This window comes from Gastrolobium bilobum, unplaced genomic scaffold (genome assembly GCF_033153095.1).
Source record: "Gastrolobium bilobum isolate Gb01-03AN ecotype WA unplaced genomic scaffold, APGP_CSIRO_Gbil_v1 utg12850, whole genome shotgun sequence".
Taxonomy (NCBI): Eukaryota; Viridiplantae; Streptophyta; class Magnoliopsida; order Fabales; family Fabaceae; genus Gastrolobium; species Gastrolobium bilobum.
In genome coordinates, this window is record NW_026897757.1 from 91,942 (window position 1) to 115,089 (window position 23,148).

Sequence of the window (23,148 nt, forward strand, 5' to 3'; positions counted from 1 at the left end):
GAGCCCGAGTTCGACGGGTTCTGAGGGAGACGAGATGGAGACCAGTGGCATAACTCATGATGGAGATATGTTCAAGTTGACCGCAGATAATTTCACATATTGGAGACCGATGATGGAAGATCATCTTTACTGCAAAGATTTGCATGAGCCCATTATCCTTGATGAGAGACCGGCAGGCAAAACAGATAAGGAGTGGGAGATCCTGAGTCGGAAGGCGGTAGCCACGATCAGGAAATATATTGATAAAAGCCTCTTTGAGCACGTGTCCGAATTCACGAACGCGTATGAGTTGTGGACGAAATTAGAGTCCATGATTCAGAAGAAAACTCCCAGGAACAAAGCACACCTGGTTCGCCGACTTGTTAAGCTTGAATACAAGGACGACATGAGCATGATTGAACACCTGAACACCTACAAAGGTATTGTGAATCAGCTGTCAAAGGCTGATATGAAAATTGATGAAGAATTGCAAGCATTGCTGTTGTTGAGCTCGCTGCCAGAAAGCTGGGATACTCTGGTGGTGACCCTGAATAACTCGACTCCAGATGGAAAATTGAAGATGGATGTCGTGACAGACAGCCTCCTGGGCGAAGAATCCAGGAGAAAAGAACGAGGTACTTCGAGTACGTCTGAGGCCAACGTTGCTGAGAACAAAGGGAAATCCGACTCCCGCGGTAGAAGCAAAAGCCGAGGTAGAGGTCGTGACAGACGAGACAAGTCCAGAGGTCGGTCAAAGCCGAAATATGAGTTGAAGTGCTTTTACTGTGGAAAGACAGGCCATAAGAAGCCAGACTGCTGGACCCTGCAGAATGATGAGAAGAACGGCTCTGTGAAGCCGGATCAGATTGTTCCCAAGAAGAGGGAAGACAAGAGCACCACTGCGGTGGCTGCAAATCCTGATGCCGATATATTCCTCCTTGGTGAGGATAATTATTTGAATGTTGCATATGATGACTGCACCTGGATTGTTGACTCCGGTGCCTCCTTCCACGTTACTCCACACAAAGGTTTTTTCTCCTCTTATCGAGGTGGTGATTTTGGAGTCGTGAAGATGAGAAATCAAGTGACCAGCAAGATTGTTGGTGTCGGTGATGTAACTCTGACCACAGATGTCGGATGCCGACTTGTGTTGAAAGATGTAAGGCATGTTCCTGACATGCGTTTAAACCTAATCTCGGTAGGCAAACTTGATGATGCCGGGTTAGTGAACTACTTCGGTAGTGTGAGATGGAAGCTGGCCAAGGGAAACTTGGTCGTGGCCCGAGGTAAGAAGGAAGGCTCCTTGTACGTGATGCAAGGAAAGATCAATGGCGAAGAAGCCAATTCTGTCCGAGATGAACCTAGCTTGGAACTATGGCACAAGCGCCTCGGCCACATGAGCGAGAAAGGGCTCCAGATCCTGAACAAGAAAGGATTATTGACCGGGTTGAAAGGCCAAGCGTTGGAGAGTTGCACGCACTACCTAACTGGAAAGCAGCACCGGGTTTCTTTTGTGAGACCGGATCAACCTAGACGACGCAGGTATATTCTTGACCTCGTTCATACTGATGTCTGCTCCATGTCGGAAAGATCCCTTGGAGGAGCTCAGTACTTTGTTTCATTTATTGATGACCATTCCCGCAAAGTGTGGGTATATTTGTTGAAAATTAAAGACCAGGTACTCCAATCATTTAAAGAATTCCATGCGATGGTTGAAAGGGAGACTGGCAAGAAATTGAAGGTGGTCCGATCTGATAATGGTGGTGAGTATTGCGGCCCATTTGATGCATACTGCAGAGCGGCCGAGATTCGACTAGAGAAGACGCCCCCCAAGACACCTCAGCTGAATGGACTGGCTGAGCGGATGAACAGAACTATTGAAGAAAAGGTCCGAAGCATGTTATCCAATGCCAGATTGCCGAAATCATTCTGGGGAGAAGCCGTCAAAACAGCTGTTGATTTAATCAACTTCTCACCATCACGGCCACTTGAAGGAGAAATTCCAGAAGAAGTCTGGACAGGTCGGAAAGCGGCCTATAATCAATTGAAAGTGTTTGGATGCCGAGCTTTCGTGCATATCCCTAAAGATGAAAGGGCCAAACTTGATGCAAAGACTAAAGAATGCATTTATCTTGGTTCGCCGAGATGTGAGTTCGGGTTCCGACTTTGGGATCCAATCAATAAGAAGATCGTGAGAAGCCGAGATGTGATCTTTCATGAGCATGAGAACATTCATGACATCTCGAAGCCCAAAGTCCGGGTTACTGTCAGACGTGAAGAACCCATCCCTCCTGTCCGAGCTGAAGCAGGGGGAGAAAATCAAGAAAATGATGATCAGCAACAAGCTGAAGATGACCAAGACACTGAGGTCCGAGTTGATGATGAGATCCGGGATGAAATTGATGAACCGGGTTCTCAAGCTGAAGAGCAGCCGAGATATCCAACTCGAGAAAGAAGACCCTCTACGAGATACCCATCTGATGAATACACCGTTGTTGCTGAAGACGGTGAGCCTCAGAGTTATGATGAGGCTGTGACGAGCTCAGAGAAAGAAGAATGGGAAAAGGCAATGCAAGACGAGATGAAGTCTCTGCACGAGAATCAGACTTATGAGCTGACCGAGTTGCCAAAAGGAAGAAGAGTTTTGAAAAATAAATGGGTTTACAAGATTAAGAATGAAGAGAACGGGCAAAAGCCGAGATACAAAGCCCGGATTGTAGTGAAAGGCTGCAATCAGAAGAAAGGAGTTGATTTTGAGGAGATTTTTTCTCCTGTGGTGAAAATGACCTCGGTCCGAACTGCGTTAGCCATGGCGGCTTCAATGGACCTCGAGGTAGAACAAATGGACGTGAAGACGACATTTCTTCACGGTGACTTAGAAGAAGAAATATATATGGAGCAACCTGAAGGATTCCAAGCTCCAGACCAAGAAGACTTGGTATGTCGGTTGAAGAAGAGCCTCTATGGCTTGAAGCAAGCACCTCGACAGTGGTACAAGAAATTTGAATCATTCATGACTGATCATAAGTTTGAGAAGACTGAAGCCGACCACTGCGTATTTATGAAGAGGTATGAGGCCGGAGATTTTCTGATTTTGTTGTTATATGTTGACGACATGCTTATTGTAGGGAAAGATAAATCGAGGATAGCCGCCCTGAAAAAGGCATTAAGCTCGTCCTTCGCAATGAAGGACCTCGTCCCTGCAAAGCAGATTCTCGGAATAAAGATTATCCGAGATAGACAGAAGAAGCTACTGTGGCTGAGTCAAGAGAAATATATTGAGAAGATTCTGAAGAGATTCAGCATGGACAAAGCCAAAACAGTGAGCACCCCCCTAGCCGGACACATAAAGCTGAACCAAAAGCAATGTCCGAGATCTGATGATGACAAAGATGAGATGATGAAGGTCCCTTACCAATCCGCCGTCGGAAGCTTGATGTATGCAATGGTTTGCACTAGACCCGACTTGGCGTATGCTGTTGGAATGGTAAGCCGGTATTTGTCAAACCCCGGCAAAGAGCACTGGGAAGCAGTGAAGTGGATCTTCAAGTACCTTCGAGGTACGACCGACTTATGTCTCCGATTTGGAGAAGGCAAAGCCGAGTTGCAAGGCTACTCAGATTCTGATTTAGGGGGAGACGCCGACTCGAGGAAGTCGACTACAGGATATTTGATGAGATTTGCCGGAGGAGCTGTCTCTTGGCAATCAAGACTTCAGAAATGTGTTGCACTATCTACAACTGAGGCTGAGTACATTGCCGCTACTGAGGCAAGCAAAGAGATGCTGTGGATGAAGAAGTTCCTCATGGAACTCGACCATGATCAAGACAAGTACGAGCTGGGTTGTGACAATCAAAGCGCAATCCATCTTGCGAAGAATTCAACCTATCACTCCCGCACTAAGCATATTGATGTGAGGTATCACTGGATCCGGGATGTGGTGGAAGGTGGTGAGCTCGAACTCGTCAAGGTGCACACTGACCAAAATTGGTCCGACATGATGACGAAGCCGGTTCCAGCAAGAAAATTTGAAGACTGCTGTGAAGGAGCCGGATTGATGCTGAGGCCGACGCATTGAAGTCGGAGGGGGAGATTTGTTGGGCTTCCTCCTTCAATGCTAAGCCCAAGCCCATTTGAGGGGTTTCCTAAAAACCCTAACCCTAATTTCCACCTCCTCTATATATACTCATTGTTGTGGGTGGAGGCTAGGTCAGATTTGAGAGGTCAAATTTGTGAGAACAAATTTGAGAGATTTATTTGATTGTTTGAGCAAAAGCTTTATGCTTTGCATTTGAGAGATCTCTAGAGAGAGTTTGAGTGAAACATCTCTAGGGTAGTTTGATTATCACCATTGTTGGAGAGGTTGAGTTAACCACCACATTGGTGTATTTGATTATTTGTAACCATTATTTTCATAGTGGATTTTTGATCTGGACTAGGTCCCGTGGGTTTTTACTTCTTCATTTGAGAAGGTTTTCCCACGTTAAATCTGGTTGTGTTCTTCTTCTCTCTCTCCTGTTTTCATTTTGATTATTCCGCTGCGCTGCCTGACCTGGTGAAGTTCAGGCCGAGGTATTGCCTAGATCCGAGATCAGGATCTTGTTGATTGACTTCCGCACAAAGGCCCCTGAGCCGAGCTTGAGGGAACCGAGTTTTCCCAACAACATGAACTAAGAAATCCTTGTAGAGTATTTAGTGTAACATATCATATTGTTTATAATGTTTATTGCCATCTTAATAGACTAAGCATATTCCTTCTGCGATTATGATTCTTTTTTAATATTCTTCACACTTTGGCAGTTTGATGACATTGGATCCCATGGTACTAAAATCATTATCTTCAACTTATGGTTCAATGACGATGGGAATTTGGAACTGGACTTTGATACTGATCCTGAGGTCGTATTTTTTTGTTTTATTGGTTTTCCTTTAGTTGCTGTGCTATCCATTATAAAATCATGCTTTCATTGATTATAGGGAACTTCTTGGATGCAGGATATTCGTATTGCTGGGGATATCAAGAAGATTGATACAATGCCTGCCAAGAAGATAGTAAATGAGCAACACATAGCTAACCGGTTTCATTATTCTTTACGTGTATGCTTGATTTAGAAAATTATGCTTAAGTGGCTGCATAAAAGGTTGGATATTCTTAAATCTAATATTCTCATGTTCAACAGGTTTACTTGTCCATATTGTACTTGCGGATACCAGAAAGTTTTAGAATTATATTACGAGGGAAAGTTGTGAAGCTACATAACATTGCAGATGATCTTAAATATCCTGAATTTATCTTGTATAGACCACAAAGTGGTGTTTCTGAAAAGGTTCTTGTCTAACTGCTGAAATCTTTTTTTTTTTTTTTGATGTTGTATATTAATTGAGTGGAAAATCATCTTGGGCTATGTTATAGATATAAAATCATTTGAGTCTTCATCTAATGGCTTAAGATTTTAGAAGAGTTGGTTCTTGAGAGGCTAAATATGCATGCATGATTCTATGTTGATACTAGTAATTACTAGTGTTTCAAATCTCAAGGACTACGGGTTTTCACCAAGGAACTTCAGCAAGTCATAATATTTTTTCTTTTGGATTATCTGTGCAGGCAACAGTTGTGACAACAATTGGATTTCTTAAGGAAGCTCCTGAGGTCAACATCCATGGCTTCACTGTATATCACAAAAATCGGCTGATACTGGTAATTATCGATCAACTAAGACCCCAGTGAGAAAAATTGATCAAATGCATGATAGCACATTTAATTGTAGAGGAAGCTAAGGCTTAGTGGTATAATTGAAGGGTCACAAGGGTAGAGGAGGATAAGATATCCTCCATAAGTCAAGGAGACTTCTGTATAAGATCTGTGAGCAGAGTTCCAAAGATAACAAAGGCCATGAACACAATCTTATTGCAAAATAGATTAATGGATAAATCTATCACTATAAAAATCTGTGTGTTTCATTCCAGCCAAATACACCAAAGAACAGTATGCAAAGCACATTTCCATGAGACTAATATTCTTTCTCTTGTCAAAAGTCTGAAAACTTATTAAGAGAAGCTACTCCAAATTCTATAGGTTTGTACTTAGTCGGCATGAAAAACGTAAATTAAGTAAGGAAAGTTTAGCATGATTGATTTCTGTGAAAAAAAGCTTTTTTGTTTCTTACAATCTCATGATACTTACAGTTCTTGTAAAACACCCCATCTGCAGCCGGTTTATTAACATACATATGGTACAAAAATGCGTCATAATTAATACTTAAGTGGAAGACTTTACATAAAAGTAACAGTCCTATACATGCAGAGTTCTTATTTATCATTCCAATGACCATAATTCACAGTCATACACTATTCGATTATAGCAACTTGTACTAATCCGAACAAAGTTTTACAGACAACATAATAGCTGAAATCTGGACGTACCAGGAATCTAATCCCACATCACAAACAATCCCTGAAATCCAGAAACTTCCAGACATTTCAAACATTCATATTAACAGACTCAGAATCCATCCATGGATTCTTACAGAATTTGATGCACTTACAGTTGGCCCATTGCACATGGCCCAACTATTGATTCAGGAAGCCCAGAGTCAATTAGAATTGTGTCCCAATAAATATGACTCAATTGTTAAAAGAAGCAGTAATTTGAAATATAACAAATTACAATCGAATCCAAGTCCCAGTAAAGCAGCAGATGTGATTGTGATTTGTTTGGGAAGAAAAGGAAAGCAACATATTTGGCGTGATTTGAGATTAAATATTTGGGATGTATGTTGAATTTTTTATTTATTTTTAGATGTTAATTAATGTTATATTTATTTTAGGAAGTTTTATTATTTTTAGAATTTTAGATTTTGAATTTTGAATCAATTTGTAATTAGTCTATAAAAGGGTGCTTATTACCCTTATTCTAGGAGTTGAATTTTGTTATTTGATAATTAGAAATTGAGAACCTGAGGGTTACTCTTTTGAGAAAATCCCAACTTTCTGTTTAGCCTCTTTTCTATGCGCTTTCGGCATCATTTGGTATCAGAGCACTAGGTTGCCTTCAACCAATGGCTGAACAGAATCGTGGAGGTCGACGACGGTGGAGTCACGAGGGTAAGGAACATGGATTCGTTCCTGAAGAATATAGACAACTGCGTCAGATTGACCTGCGAGATATAGAAAATGAAGAGCTCGGAAGGCGGATCCAGGATTTGAAGCAACAACTTGAGCAAGCGTTGGACAAGAAAATCCAAGTTTTGAAGCGACTATGTGTATCGGCACAAAGAAAGAGAATTCAAGATTTGGAGCGACGACTCGTGCGGGTATGCATGAAAATTCAAATTTTGAAGCAAACTCTTGTGGAGGTGCAGAGCATGGAAATCCAATATTTGGAGCGGCGACTTGCGTGTACAAAGTTGGGCATTCAATCCGAAGAAAGAATGGAATTAGATGACGCATTTGATGATGAAGAAGAGGACGTTAATCCCTTGGATCCCCAAGACCAAGGACAGAATTGAGAAGTACGACCTGGAAATCAGTCCACTTTTCAAGATATCGAGATGCAAATCAGCATTCCTGACTTTGATGTCTATGATCATAATCCAATTTGGGATGATGATCCGATTTATGATGATAATCCAATTTATGATGATTATCCGATTGTTGATAATTATCCTATTTATGATGATTATCCATCTTATGATGAGGATTTAGTTTATGATGATAATCCAGTCTATAATAAATCTGATGGTGAATTAGATTATGAAGATCTAATAGAGGGAGATTTATCATTTGAATTTTTGTCTAAAGAAATTCAGATCAGTGGAGATAAACAAGATTCGAGGACGAATCTTTTCCTAGCAGGGAAGAATGATGCACTTACAGTTGGCCCATTGCACATGGCCCAACTATTGATTCAAGAAGCCCAGAGTCAATTAGAATTGTGTCCCAATAAATATGACTCAATTGTTAAAAGAAGCAGTAATTTGAAATATAACAAATTACAATCGAATCCAAGTCCCAGTAAAGCAGCAGATGTGATTGTGATTTGTTTGGGAAGAAAAGGAAAGAACATATTTGGCGTGATTTGAGATTAAAGATTTGGGATGTATTTTGAATTATTTATTTGTAATTTTTTATTTATTTTTAGATGTTAATTAATATATTTATTTTAGGAAGTTTTATTATTTTTAGAATTATAGATTTTGAATTTTGAATCAATTTGTAATTAGTCTATAAAAGGGTGCTTATTACCCTTATTCTAGGAGTTGAATTTTGTTATTTGATAATTAGAAATTAAGAACCTGAGGGTTATACTTTTGAGAAAATCTCAACTTTCTGTTTAGCCTCTTTTCTATGCGTTTTCGACATCAGAATTTGGCTTCATGCCAGTTCTCATCAGACTTATACATACAAATTACAAAACAAATAATTGAAATACATCATATACGGAATTATGGCTCAGTGCCATTACAGATATCATGTACAAATAACATACATACTGAAACTAATATTCAACATATACAAATATACATAGATTACATATGTCTCTCAAAATGGATATCAACTATAACATATGCATGATCACTAATTAAGCCTCAAAATATACATATACAGTAATCCAAAACTACTAAATCTCTACTCCAGCTCCGTCCACTAGCCACCCTGCAGCCTCTTGCCTTGAGAGGGCTCTCTCGCTACTGCTGGAGCACATAAAACATAAGTCCCCAAACGGGGTGAGATACAACTATCTCAGTAAACTCAGGGTTTATGGAATAGTCTTCACCCATGAGTTCACTTCCTACATGAAATGTCAGATAACAAAGCATAACATACATCATATAGCTCAAATAATGCACATAACTTCCAAGATTTAAAACCTCAAGGATAGTCCATAACTTATAAAATACCTTTATACCACTCACCTGGTACTTAACTCTACAAGGTACATCTAAGAAAATACCACTCACCTGGCACTTTAAACATTAGATGCAACACATTAACAAATCAAATAACTCAGGACACATCCTGTAATCTAAAACACATCAGATATGTTTGGGTAAGACCACTCAGCTGGTACTTAACCCTATAACACATTCCTCACTAATCAAATACCTTGAGATAAGACCATACACCTGGTACTAAACTCTACAAGGTATATCTAAGAGAAGACCACTCACCTGGCACTATCTCTTAGATACAATACATTAACTAATCATAGATCCAGAACTAATCACGAAATCCTGAACATATCAGATATCCTACATCACATAATTCTGAATACATCACCTCACCCAAAACGCATCACACAATCTGAATATATCAAACATCTTTGGGGTAAGACTACTCACCTGGAACTTAACCCTACAAGGAAATATCTAAGAGAAGACCACTCACCTGGCACTTACTCTTAGGCTCGTCTGAGATAATACCACTCACCTGGCATTAAGTCCCAAACCACAAATATATCACATAGTCAAGTATCTTGGGGTAAGACCACTCACTTGGGACTTAACCCTACAAGGCATATCTAAGAGAAGACCAGTCACCTGGCACTTACTGTTAGACTCGTTTGAAGGAAACCACTCACCTGGTTCCTGAATACATAACCCACATCTAAGAGCAGACCACTCATCTATCTCTCAACTCTTAGATACATCTGAGAGGATGCCACTCATGTGGTACTAACTCTCATAACACAAACATATCTATTGTCTACTTTAATTATATCACATAGTTTCAACATATGTCAATCGAACTTATACTCACGTAGAGTTCATGATATTGTAGAAAATCAGAACATAAATTCAAATATTTTTCCGTTTTTATTTCCTATTAATTAGGAATAATTAAGATTAATTAGGATTGATTGTTTTTTATTTCCTATTAATTAGGATTAATTGTAATTAATTAGAATTAATTGTGATTAGGTTTAGTGAGTCATAGCTGAGTCATTCTTATGATTGTGATTAGGTTTGGTGAGTCATAGCTGAGTCATGTTTAGCTATTTTTTTTTGTATAAATACTCCTCATTCCTCATGTAATTATTCAATATCGATATACTGAAAACCTTTTTCAATATGAGAAAACTCAGCCACCACAAGTTCACAACCACCGTCAAACCGGCGGCACAACGTCGGAAAACTCAACCTCTAACCATTATCAAGGTTATTTTCCCTTCCTACAAAGTCCCAAGAGCAAAGTAAGGCTACCAATCACTATAGAAGTCAAAATCCCAGCTTTCCACCGCCGTCAGCAGCCGTCGGAAAATTTTTCCTGCGACATTTTCGGCCAAGATCCGCACCATTCGAAACAGAAGGAGCCGATCTACAAGTTTCAAGAAGGACCATCAGATTCTGCTGAGCCACCCCCCCCCCCCCCCCCCCACGCGCTAGAGAAAGGATGGAGCGTCCGCCCCACGCGTTACCACACACAGCCATGTTGATTGAAAGTAAATTTCCATCCAGCAATGTTGCTCAACAAGGTATAGCGTTCCATGTTGATAATAGTAGTCGATGGATTCTTGATTCAGGGGCTTCAGATCATACGACAGGTAATGCAACCTTATTTTGTTCTTATACCCCTTACTATCAACAATCACGAATAAGAACAACAGATGGCAGCTTCTCTACTATTGCTGGAAAAGGATCCATTAAACTTTCTGAACACATTACTTTGAACTCAGTCCTTCATGTTCCTTCTCTTACTTGTAACCTTATCTCTATCAGCAAACTTACGTCTGAGTTACATTGTGTTGCCAAGTTTTCTGTCAATGCTTGTGTTTTCCAGGAACAGGACTCGGGGCTGATGATTGGCAGTGCTAGAGAGGAAGAAGGACTTTATTATTTAGAAAAAGATTCTTGTGAAGGAAAAAATTTTGTGAACCACTCGGTATGTTTGTCTGATGATTGTAATGATGTTTTGTTGTGGCATCGTCGGTTAGGACAACCAAATTTCATTTATCTTCAGAAGTTGTTCCCAAGCTTATTTATCAATAAAAATCCCAGTTTTTTTTTTGTGATATTTGTCAGCTTGCAAAACATTCTCGTGTTTCTTATCCTCCTAGAGTCCATCATGATTCTTCTCCATTTACCTTGATTCATAGTGATATATGGGGTCCAGCCCGTGAAAAAAATATCTCTGGTGCTCGTTGGTTTATAACTTTCATAGATGATCTCTCTAGGGTATGTTGGGTATACCTTCTAAAGGATAAGTCTGACGCTGCATCCATTTTTAAAAACTTTCATGCTATGGGTCAAACTCAGTTCCAGACCTCTATCCAAATTCTTCGAACTGACAATGGTACTGAATATTTTAATTCTGTTCTTGGAAACTATCTCAGCCAGCATGGTATTCTTCATCAAAGTTCTTGTCCTAACACCCCTCAACAAAATGGGGTGGCTGAAAGAAAAAATAGATATCTCCGTGAAGTTGCTCGAGCTCTTATGTTTACCATGCATGTCCCTAAATATTTGTGGAGGGAAGCTGTCTTGACTGCAGCATACCTCATCAATCGGATGCCTTCTCGTGTCCTAAATTTTCAATCTCTTTTATCTTGTCTTACCCACACCTTTCCTTCTTTCCGGGCTCATTCTTCCCTTCCTCCCAAGTTGTTTGGTTGTGTGGCTTTTGTACATGTTCCTCCCCATCAAAGGTCCAAGCTCGATCCTAAGTCCATTAAATGTGTCTTCATAGGATATCCTCCTAACCAAAAGGGCTACAAGTGTTACTCATCTTCACTTCGTAAGGTCTTTGTTTCTATGGATGTCACATTTGATGAGAGACAATCTTTTTTCCCTTCGACTTCTCTTCAAGGGGAGTCTATTGGGGTTGATGAAGATAAGTCTTGGAAACCAAATGATTCTGGTGTTTTGCCTTTGCCGTTGGAGACAGGGGGAGTTAATGTGTCAGATAATGCAGATCCTCCCGGGAAATGGGGAAAGTTTTACAGCAGGCGAGAATCACCTCAGGAGCCTCTAGACTGCCAGGATTCTGACTCGAGTCTTAGTTCCAGCAACACTGATACAGCCAACCTAGATGTGCCTATTGCTCTCCGAAAAGGTACTAGATCTTGTACTGCTCATCCTATTTCTCATCATATCACATATGAAAAGTTGTCCCCAGGTTTTCGTGCTTTCAACACTATGTTAGACAGTACAAAAATACCAAAAAATATCCAAGAAGCACTTGATGATCCAAAATGGAGGAATGCAATCTTTGAAGAAATGGATGCACTCAACAAAAATGGAACTTGGGAGTCTGTAGCATTACCCAGAGGAAAGAAAACAGTAGGTTGCAAGTGGGTGTTCACAATAAAGTTTAATACAGATAACAGCATCAACAAGTATAAGGCCAGACTGGTTGCTAAGGGATTCACTCAAACTCATGGGATAGACTATCAAGAGACATTTGCCCCTGTTGCCAAGCTTAACACTATCCGAGTTCTTTTATCACTTGCTGCAAATCTTGGTTGGCCCTTGCAACAATTAGATGTAAAGAATGCTTTCTTGAATGGTGATCTACATGAAGAAGTTTATATGGATCCACCACCTGGTTTTGAAAAAGGAGACGATTCAGTATGCAAGTTGAAAAAGTCTCTTTATGGTCTTAAACAATCTCCTAGAGAGTGGTTTGAGAAGTTTACTCAAGCTGTTAAGGGAAGAGGATTCCTCTAAGCTCAGACTGATCACACTTTATTTTTAAAACACTCTAATGGTAGTAAAATTGCTATTCTCATTGTTTATGTTGATGACATAATTGTCACAGGTAATGATTGTGAGGAGATAAGCTCTTTGAAGAAATGTTTAGCTAATCAGTTTGAACTGAAGGATCTTGGATCTCTCAAATATTTCCTAGGCATGGAAGTTGCTCGAAGTAAGGCAGGAATTTCTTTAACTCAGAAGAAATATATTCTAGACCTGTTACAAGAAACAGAATGTTTGGGTGCAAGCCAACAGAGACTCCAGTTGAACCCAATATTAAATTGAGAATCGAAGATGGGAAAGAAGTTGACAAAGAGCAGTATCAGAGATTGATGGGGAAGTTGATCTACTTATCTCACACTCGGCCTGATATTGCATTTGCAGTTAGCATGGTTAGTCAATTCATGCATTCTCCTAAAGAAAAACACCTGAGTGCAGTTTATAGAATTCTGAAGTACCTCAAAAACACCCCTGGTCGAGGATTGTTCTTTAAAAGGGGACACGAGAGGATGATTGAAATATATACAGATGCAGATTGGGCTGGCTCTGCATTGGACCGAAGATCCACTTCAGGATATTGCACCTATATTTAGGGAAATCTTGTGACCTGGAGAAGTAAGAAACAAACAGTTGTTGCCCGGAGCAGTGCAGAAGCAGAATTTCGGGCTCTAGCCTATGGTATTTGTGAAGGAATTTGGTTAAGAAGACTCCTTGAGGAATTGAAGATCTTTTTTTCCCTACCTGTCAGAGTGTATTGTGATAATAAGGTTGCTGTCAGTATTGCTCAAAATCCAGTTCACTATGACAGAACAAAACATGTGGAGGTTGATCGCCACTTTATCAAAGAAAAAATAGATGATGGAAGTGTATGTATGGTGTATATTCCTACCAAAGAGCAGATTGCAGATATTCTCACTAAGGGCCTGCACCGGCCAACCTTTGAAGACTTGATTGGCAAGTTGGGAATGATCAACATTTACCTCCCAACTTGAGGGGGAGTGTAGAAAATCAGAACTTAAATTCAAATATTTTTTCGTTTTTATTTCCTATTAATTAGGAATAATTAAGATTAATTAGGATTGATTGTTTTTTATTTCCTATTAATTAGGAATAATTGTAATTAATTAGAATTAATTGTGATTAGGTTTAGTGAGTCATAGCTGAGTCATTCTTATGATTGTGATTAGGTTTGGTGAGTCAAAGCTGAGTCATGTTTAGCTATTTTTTCTTGTATAAATACTCCTCATTCCTCATGTAATTATTCAATATCGATATACTGAAAACCTTTTTCAATAGATATCATATCACATCACATCATATATACTTTCTTGATCACAAACTGAATCATATACATATACATATCCATATCCTACATGGATGCAACTATACTAAATATCTACATTCATTACAAAATATACACGTCCGAATCATCATCCAATTGGACCATGGCGGAATAACATTTAGGAGAAAAATCCTAAACCAAGAGCTTACCTGAATAAAAGCTTTCCTTCCAACCTTGACTGAAATCCCAGAAAGCTATACTAAGATAACTTGATCAACCAAAACCACCTATTCAATTATGACATTGGTATCAATAATACATCATGAAGTAAACATTGACTTACTAGTTTGTTAAATTGCACATACTGTAGCATTACACAAGCAAATAACATTTCAAATCATTTTATATTTATTCTCTGTTAATGAAGCATAGATTTTCCATGTGGCGTCTCTTTCCCTCCCTCTCCCTCTCTGTTTATAATATAACTGCTAGGTTTTCTATTTGTAGCCATTTTGGCAGGTTGTGGACTATTCATCAAACAATAGGGGTAGAGGAGTTGTTGGTAAGCAGCAACTGCATATTACTGGATAATATCTAGTTCTCTTTGATGTTTGAATTTTAGACAAATACTGGATATGTAGAGGATAAGTACCTAACTATGTTACACTTGTGTCAGGTATCTTGCAAGCAGATTATATTGAGCCAACTCATAATAAGCAAGATTTTGAGAGAACTTCCCTATTTCAAAAGCTTGAAGTACGCTTGAAGGAAATGACATGGGAATACTGGTATAGTGTTTATGCTAGCATTCATTTGTGCACATGGATTGCAGAAATATTTACCCTTGCTTGTCTGCTATTTCTCTTCTTTTGCATGTTCTCTGCTTTAAGAACATGTGCAAGATTATTCGATATGATAACTTTGAAGTAGATGATGCAGTGGAGGTTGACTATTTCTTTTTGTTTCTAGGTCTATAAACTATCTACCCCCCGCGCCCCTTTCCCCAAATTATGATTTTTAAGCATTAATATTTGACATGCCAAGATCCTTCTTAAAATTTTGCAGGGATTATCATTGTCAACTAATTGGGTACCAGAGAAGGAAGCCTCAAACTGTAGTCAGCCCACTGGATTCATCACTGAAGAAACCACCCGGTATGGAAAAACCAATTGCATTGAAAATCTTTTCCTCACCTGTACTAATATCCAACACACAAAGTGGATCCGAGCAGCGTAATTGGTTATGTGAGAAACAAGATTTTTTTCCACTAGCTTAACCAATTTTATTCAACTAATGGTTTCTCATTGCGGTTCAGCATCTCTTACTAAAAGGAAGGCACATGGATTCATAGACCTTCATAGTATGAAAAAGCAAGCAATGGAAGAGAATGTAAGAGTTGTTGGTTGCAATCAGAGTGTACAGGTGTGTATTAGTTTTTTGTATGTTATGTTGAAACTAACATTTAGTTCATATTATCTTGAGTCTTATTTTCTTCTGAATGTGTTCTAAATTATTCTAATTAATATAACTCAAACAACATTCTTTGTTTTCTAATCTTTTTTATTTCCGATATTGAAACTAATTATAATGTATGAATGTATTGTATTCAATTGTATAAAACTGTACAAGAGTCCTCTATTTAAAGAGGTTAAATGACCTAATGGGCTAAGCCCAAATAACCTTCTTCTAGAATAATAAACTAATAATAATAAAACTAATATTATTTCTAACACTCCCCCTCAAGCTGGTGCGTATATATCATAAGCACCCAGTTTGTTACATATATGATCTATTCGGGAACCTCTAAGAGCCTTGGTGAAAACATCTGCAAGTTGATCACTGGAATTGACAAATACTGTCTCGATCTCGCCTGACTGAATCTTCTCTCTAACAAAGTGACAATCAATTTCTATATGTTTAGTCCTCTCATGAAAGACTGAGTTAGAGGATTTGTGCAATGCGGCTTGATTGTCACAAATGAGTTTCATGGGCCGTTGTTCACATAGATGTAATTCTTTAAGCAATTGCTTTAGCCAGATGAGCTCACAGGTTGCATTTCCCATGGCCCGATATTCTGCCTCTGCACTTGATCTGGCAACCACAGTTTGCTTCTTACTCTTCCAAGAGATCAAATTTCCTCCGAGGAGAACACAATACCCCGAGGTGGATCGTCTGTCTGAAGGAGAACCTGCCCAGTCAGCATCTGAATAGCTAGACACTTATGCATTCCCCTCATTAGTGTAGAATAAACCTCTTCCTGGTGCCTTTTTGATATATCGAAGAATCCTGATAACTGCATCCCAATGAGAGTCACAAGGAGAGTCAAGGAATTGACTTGCCACACTAACTGAAAAAGAGATGTCTGGTCTTGTCACAGTAAGATAGTTCAATTTTCCAACTAGTCGGCGGTAACGACCAGGGTCTGCCAATGGCTCTCCCTGTCCAGGTAATAACTTAATATTAGGATCCATAGGTGTATCAACAATGGGTTTACATCCCAATATACCAGTCTCATCTAAGATATCCAGTGCATACTTCCTCTGACAAATGGAAATGCCCTTCCTAGACTGTGCTACTTCGATTCCTAAGAAATATCGAAGTCTGCCAAGATCTTTGGTTTGAAACTGATTGAATAAGTACTTCTTTAACTGATCAATCCCAGCTTGATCGCTGCCAGTAATAATGATGTCATCAACATAGACCAGGAGATAGATGCGCTGGCCAGAAGAGCTATGCCGATAGAAGACAAAATGATCCGCTTTACTTTGGGTTAAACCGAAGGATTGAACAGCGGAACTAAAGCGACTAAACCAGGCCCGAGGAGACTGCTTCAGGCCATATAAAGATTTACGAAGCTTGCATACCATGCCAGAACTCTCCCCCTGAGCAACAAAACCTGGTGGTTGCTCCATATATACTTCCTCTTGCAAGTCACCATGTAAAAATGCATTTTTGATATCAAGTTGTAGAAGAGGCCATTGATGAATGGCAGCAAGTGCAAGAAATAGGCGAACAAATGCCATCTTGGCAACAGGAGAAAAAGTATCCCCATAGTCAAGACCAAATATCTGAGTGTATCCCTTGGCCACCAAACGAGCTTTGAGGCGATCAATAGTGCCATCAGGATCAACTTTGACAGTGAATACCCATCGACAATCGACAACTGACTTTTCAGGAGTAGCATGAACAAGATCCCATGTGCCACTGGAGTGAAGTGCTTGCATTTCATCAATCATTGCTTGACGCCAACCCGGATGAGAGAGTGCTTCACCTGTGGTTTTAGGAATAGAAATAGACGAAATACTAGAAACAAAAGTAAAATGTGGTGAAGAAAGTCTATCATAACTCAAGAAACTATAAAGTGGATGAGGGTTACTAGTGGATCGAATACCTTTGCGAAGGGCAATGGGAGTAATCTCTGATGGAGGATCCGGAGGGGAAGTGTCGACAGCAGCAGGCGGTGAGTCAGTAAGGGTCAAATCCACTGGAGGCGCAGGCTGACGACGCTGATAGGTGAGAAAAGGACGGTCCGCAGGGATGGAGGCAAGGAGCTGCTCCTCCGGGATAGAGTCTCCTGCAATTGGTAAAGACAAATCAAGAAAAGGAACAGGAAGAACTTGATCAACTTGTGTTATCTGAGATGGGATAGAATGAAAAGGTTGTTGATCAAGGAAAGTGACATCAGCCGAGACAATATATCGCTTGAGATCAGGAGAGTAGCAACGATATCCCTTTTGAAAACGAGTATATCCAAGGAAAATACACTTGAAGGCTTTGGATGTTAATTTATCTTTTCCTGGAGTAAGATCATGAACAGAGCAGGTACATCCAAATACATGTGGAGGTAGAGGATAGGAAGGTGCTCCTGGAAATAAAACACTAAGTGGAACTTCGTTATTGAGTACAGAAGAGGGCATGCGATTGATGAGAAAGCAAGAGGTGATTATAGCATCTGCCCAAAAACGAAGTGGAACATTCATATGAATTAGTAGGGTACGAGCAATTTCAACCAGATGCCGATTCTTACGTTCGGCCACTCCATTTTGTTGTGGAGTGTGTGGACAAGTGGTCTGGTGTAACGTCCCACGTTTCTCCAAAAAATTAGAAAACTCAAGAGACACAATCTTTTGCATTATCACTGCGCAAAATTTGAATAGAAGCACCAAATTGAGTATTTATCTCAGTACAATTTTTTTGATAAATTGAAAATAATTTAGAACGATTTTTCATTAAATAAACTCAAGTTCAACGAGAGAAATCATCAATAAAGGTGACAAAATACTGAAAACCCAAAACAGACATTGTTCGACTCGGACCCCAAATATCAGAATGAACAATAAAAAAAGGTGCATCAGCTCTTTTATTGACTCTATTAGCAAAGGAAGAGCGAGGGTGCTTTCCTTGCTGACAAGAATGACAGTTTAAAGACTTAAGACTGGTTAAAAAGGGAACCATATGTCGAAGCTTGGAGAGGCTTGGATGACCCAGACGGCTGTGAATTAGCTCAGGAGACTCTGTGAGAGAACAGGCTACTGGAGAAGGTGGTGCAATCAGATAGTAGAGACCTCTGACTCAATGCTCGCTCCAATCGTCTTCCCCGTACCCGAATCCTGCGTAGAAAAGGATTGTTTAGAGAAGGTAACAGTACATGAAAGAGAATGAATCAACTGGGTAACATAGATTAAATTAAAAGGAATGCCAGGTATATAATAAACAGAACGCAAAGTTAAAAGGGGAGTTGGATTGGCTTCCCCAATTCCACGAGCAAGAGCCTTAGTGCCATCAGCAAGAGTGACAGAGGGTAGGTTATTAGAATAAGAAAGTGAAGTGAAGAGATCTTTATTACCACAAAGATGATGAGTAGCACCTGAGTCTATTATCCAGGGTCCAAGAGATGATTGATAAAAACAAGCAACATGATTACCAGTGTCTTGAGTAGGATGCTGAGAAGAAATCTTCTTGAGAAGTGCCTCATAGTCGGCACTCGAAAGAGTTACTAATCCAGTAGAAGGTGGTGTAGCATCCGTTTGAGCAAAGTTGGCAATCGGTGGCTTCAAATGAGGGTACTTCCTATAGCAGTGTTCTTCAAAATGCCCAAGATTCTGGCAATGATTGCAACGAGGCCTCTGTCGGCGGCCATGTCTGCGACCGCGTCCACTGTTCCAATTGGAATCACTGGCTCGAGAAAAGAATGGAGATGGGGTAGTATTGGAGATGATGCTAGTCGTGTTTTTGGATGCATTACTTGAGCCCTCCATCACAAAATAAAATAAAGGAGATGACCAGATCTGAAAATAGGAGAGGAAGGCGAGCTGTTCTGTCTCGGAATGGCCGATTTTTTTTTTTTTTTGCGTGAACAGTACCTGTACGGACGCGTGAGCAGTAAAACTGTACGGACGCGATGAACAGTAAAACCGTACTTACGATGAACAGTGCAACTGTACGGATGCTATGAACAGTGGATCGTACGGACGATGAACAGTAAATCTGTACGGACTGTACAGACACGGTGAACAGTGCTTTTGTTTTTTTTGAAAACCCGCGTGAATTGTGTAGAACCAAGCCGGAGGGACGCACGACGTTAGCGGAAGGAGAGAACGCCTAAGCAGTGGGCTTAGGGTTTTAGCGGAAGCGAAAAATCCCCATAACAAAGAGCTCTGATACCAAATTATAATGTATGAATGTATTGTATTCAATTGTATAAAACTGTACATAACATTTATTCCTTTAGGAACGAATCAAATCAGATGGTTCTATTTCTCAATCTTTTCGACCTCGAGAAGAGAAGCTCGTGGGATTGGGGGGGGGGGGGGCTATATTTCTTTATGGGATTAAATCCCAAATTCTTTATTCGAAATAAAACATAGAGATTATGGAAGTATATATTCTCGCATTTATTGTTACTTCACCAAACAAACGGTGGGTTTGTTGGATTGTTTGTGATGTGATACAAACAAAAAATTATTTTTTGAAGATATGACCTCCAAATAACAAGGGTCAAGGTCTATGTGATTGAATAAATCTTCCTCTATCTGTTGGAGGGGGAAGGGTTAAGGATTTACCCGGTGTGAGATATCACATTGTTCGAGTTCATTGCCCCAGCCCGGAATACTATTAATCCGGCATGGGCTACCTTCGTCCGGCTTAGTTACACCAAATAAAATAAAAAAAGTGAAGATAATTTCTATTTTATCTTTATTCCACTGAATTCCACAGAATCCGAACCCACTTTTTTCTCACCCTGGAAGGTCTTTTTCGGGAGCTAGAGGAAATGCCAAGATTTAATAATTGATCCATTCTTAGCCTAAGTAAAGTCCCATATCAGCCATATCAATTCTAATAAGTTATTCAGTAATTCCTTGGGGGTATAATTTTATTGTATCTGATCTCAATATAGAGTCATCTATTTAAAGAGGTTAAATGACCTAATGAGCTAAGCCCAAATAACCTTCTAGAATAATAAACTAATAATAATAAAACTAATATTATTTCTAACAAAACTGATAGAAACTGGATTAAGCTCACCCCAATAATATCAGACATTCGAGAGGCCTGTACTCTCCCCAACAGACTACCCAGTTAATTCGACACGAAACTCCGATACGTTAATTCTAAAAAAATTTAGTTTTCGACACGTTAGGACACGTTTTGATATTAAATAATATTTTTAATTTATGTAGTGTATATTATATTTAATATTTAATAATTTAACAAAAAAATAAAACTAAATTTATAATACCCATCAATTTTGCAAAGAAACATAAGATGTAAATATTTACTATTATATTTTCTAATTGAAAATCTCTTATACACTTCAATGAAATTTATTCGCTATCCATTTTTAATTTTTATTATATCATTTTGGTAAAACATTGATCAATTTTTTCATGATATGTAATGAAATTTCAAATATTATAAATATCCGAGCGTGTCAGAGTGTCGGGGAGTGTCAGACACGACACTTCAAGTTTTTTGAAGTGTCGGTGCAACATAGCTCCACACTATCTCTCGTTATCTTATTTTCTTCCTCCCCTCCAATGGTTATAACCATTTTTCGTGCCAAGGAGTGGAGTCAGACTTCCTTGATTTGCCTTGGTTTCACCCTCGTTATCTTGAAACACACTTTTAAAGTGCTGAATTAAGTTATGATAATTGGTATTGTACCAATATTCAGCCCAATATAGCCATTTAGGCCATTACTTGGCCCACTGGATGCTGAAACACCTTAGATAAGTCCCTAGGCACCTGTTAACTACCTCAATTTTACCATTGGACTTAGTGTAATGGGCTGAACTTAACTTCAGCTTGGTGCCTGCTTGTTTGAATAGTTCACACCAGAATTGGCTCATGAAGACTAAATCCTTGTATGACATAATTGATAAAGGTAACCTATGCAACCTAACAATATCCTTGATGTAACTCTCAGCTGCTTGCTTGGCTGAGAGAGGGTGAAACAAGTAGTGGCGGAGCCAACCTCGCAAGCCAACTAGGGCCAAGGAAAATTTAGCTGGTACCAACGTGGCTAATTTTCGAATTTTAGCTAGGGCCAAGGCCATCCGCACATCTAACGTGGCTCTGCCACTGGACACAGGGCCAAGAAAAGGGTATATTTTTTAAGCCTGTCCACAATGACAAATATTGTATCCACCACCCTTAGGCAAACCTCATGAAAACCGTGGACAAATCAGACCACACCTAAGTGGGTATTAGCAAAGGTTGTAACAAACGTGCTTTAAGGAACCTGAATGACCTCCAAAAATCTTTTAACATGTGTCTTACGTTGCAAAATATTCTTGAATGTCCTTCTTTATACCCTCCCAATATACGAGTCCACTAATCCTCTTATACGTACTAAAGAAACCTGAATGACCTCCAAAAACTGAGTCATGGAACTCCTTGAGATTTAAGGGACTGTCCATGATTATTTAGGTAGCATAGACTTGCTTTAATAAAAGATCTTTCCCACATGAAGTTGGAATTTTGGGATAAGCTTTTGCATTAACAATGACATCCCCTATAATAGGTGTGCACAAAATAACTGAACCGAACTTAATTACATTTTTTTTGAACCAGTCTTGAGAACCGAACTGGTTTTATAATCAGTTTAAAAATTAAACCGAACTAAAAGAACTGGTTTGGAGATTGGTTCGAAACCAGTTTGGAACTAGTTTAGAACTGGTTTGGAACCAGTCCGAGACCAGCTTAGAATGAGTGTACATAACCGAACAGGTTCCGATCAGTTCAGAACAGGTTCTAAAAAAATAAAAACAATTCGGTTCAAAACCAAACCGATTTAAACCAGTTCAGTTCAATTCAACCAAAAATCTGATTCGGGTCGACCCATGCCCACCTTTTCATAATGCCTCTAAGTTTGGCATCTTCCATTAATTTTTTCTTGCAAATCGTCCATGTTCAACAACTTTACTTTTGAAATAGTAGGAAAATGCATTTGCCTTGATAGAGCGTCGACCATCCCATTCTCCTCCCTGGTTTATTGTGGACCTCAAAATCAAATCCAATTAGCTTAGAAGTCCATTTCTACTACTCTGCGAGTAGCCTCTGATAATTGAGAAATTTGAGACTTTTATGATCATTTTTCATTATAAAATGCCTCCCCATTAAATAATGCCTCCATTTCTACACTACATGCCATATTGCCATCAAGTCTTTTTCCTGTACAGACTTTATTTGCACCCTCTTTGATAGGTCCTGATTGATGAAAGCAATTGGCTTGCCTTCTTGAATTAAAACTGCCCCTAGGCCCTTGCCTGAAGCACTATCTCTATGGTGAAAGTCTTATTAAAATTGGATATGGCTAGAATCAGAGTAGTAGTCATAGCCTTTTTAGTGACTCAAATACCTCCTGTGCTTCTTGGCTTCACTAAAATTGTCGCTCTTGAGTTGTGCAATTAAAGGCTTGGCTATTTTACCATAATCTTTCACAAACTTTATGTAATATCTTGTAAACCCAAGAACCCTCTTAAACTAGAAACATCCGAGGGTGTAAGCAACTCCACCATAACTTTTACTCTCTTAGGATCTTCCTTTAATCCTTCAGCTCAGGTTATACGTCCCAAATATTTCAGTTGGGATTTCCCAAAGCTGCATTTCTTTTTGTCAATGAATAGTTGTTGTTCCTTCAACAATTGCAGCACCCTCCTCAAGTTACTAAATGAGATTTTTGGCTTGGCCTAT

General features: G+C 39.4%; 1 protein-coding gene across 1 annotated transcript in view; it reads left to right on the forward strand.

Moving 5' to 3' along the window:
- Positions 1–23,148, forward strand: part of LOC133309954 (protein MICRORCHIDIA 6-like) — a 43,078-nt gene that overhangs the window by 13,795 nt on the left and 6,135 nt on the right. Inside the window, exons 9-16 of the mRNA XM_061510818.1 lie at positions 4,780–4,878; positions 4,975–5,076; positions 5,160–5,306; positions 5,585–5,677; positions 14,461–14,515; positions 14,630–14,741; positions 15,019–15,107; positions 15,269–15,375. Coding sequence (XP_061366802.1) covers positions 4,780–4,878; positions 4,975–5,076; positions 5,160–5,306; positions 5,585–5,677; positions 14,461–14,515; positions 14,630–14,741; positions 15,019–15,107; positions 15,269–15,375 — 804 coding nt within the window. The remainder of the gene's footprint in view (positions 1–4,779; positions 4,879–4,974; positions 5,077–5,159; positions 5,307–5,584; positions 5,678–14,460; positions 14,516–14,629; positions 14,742–15,018; positions 15,108–15,268; positions 15,376–23,148) is intronic.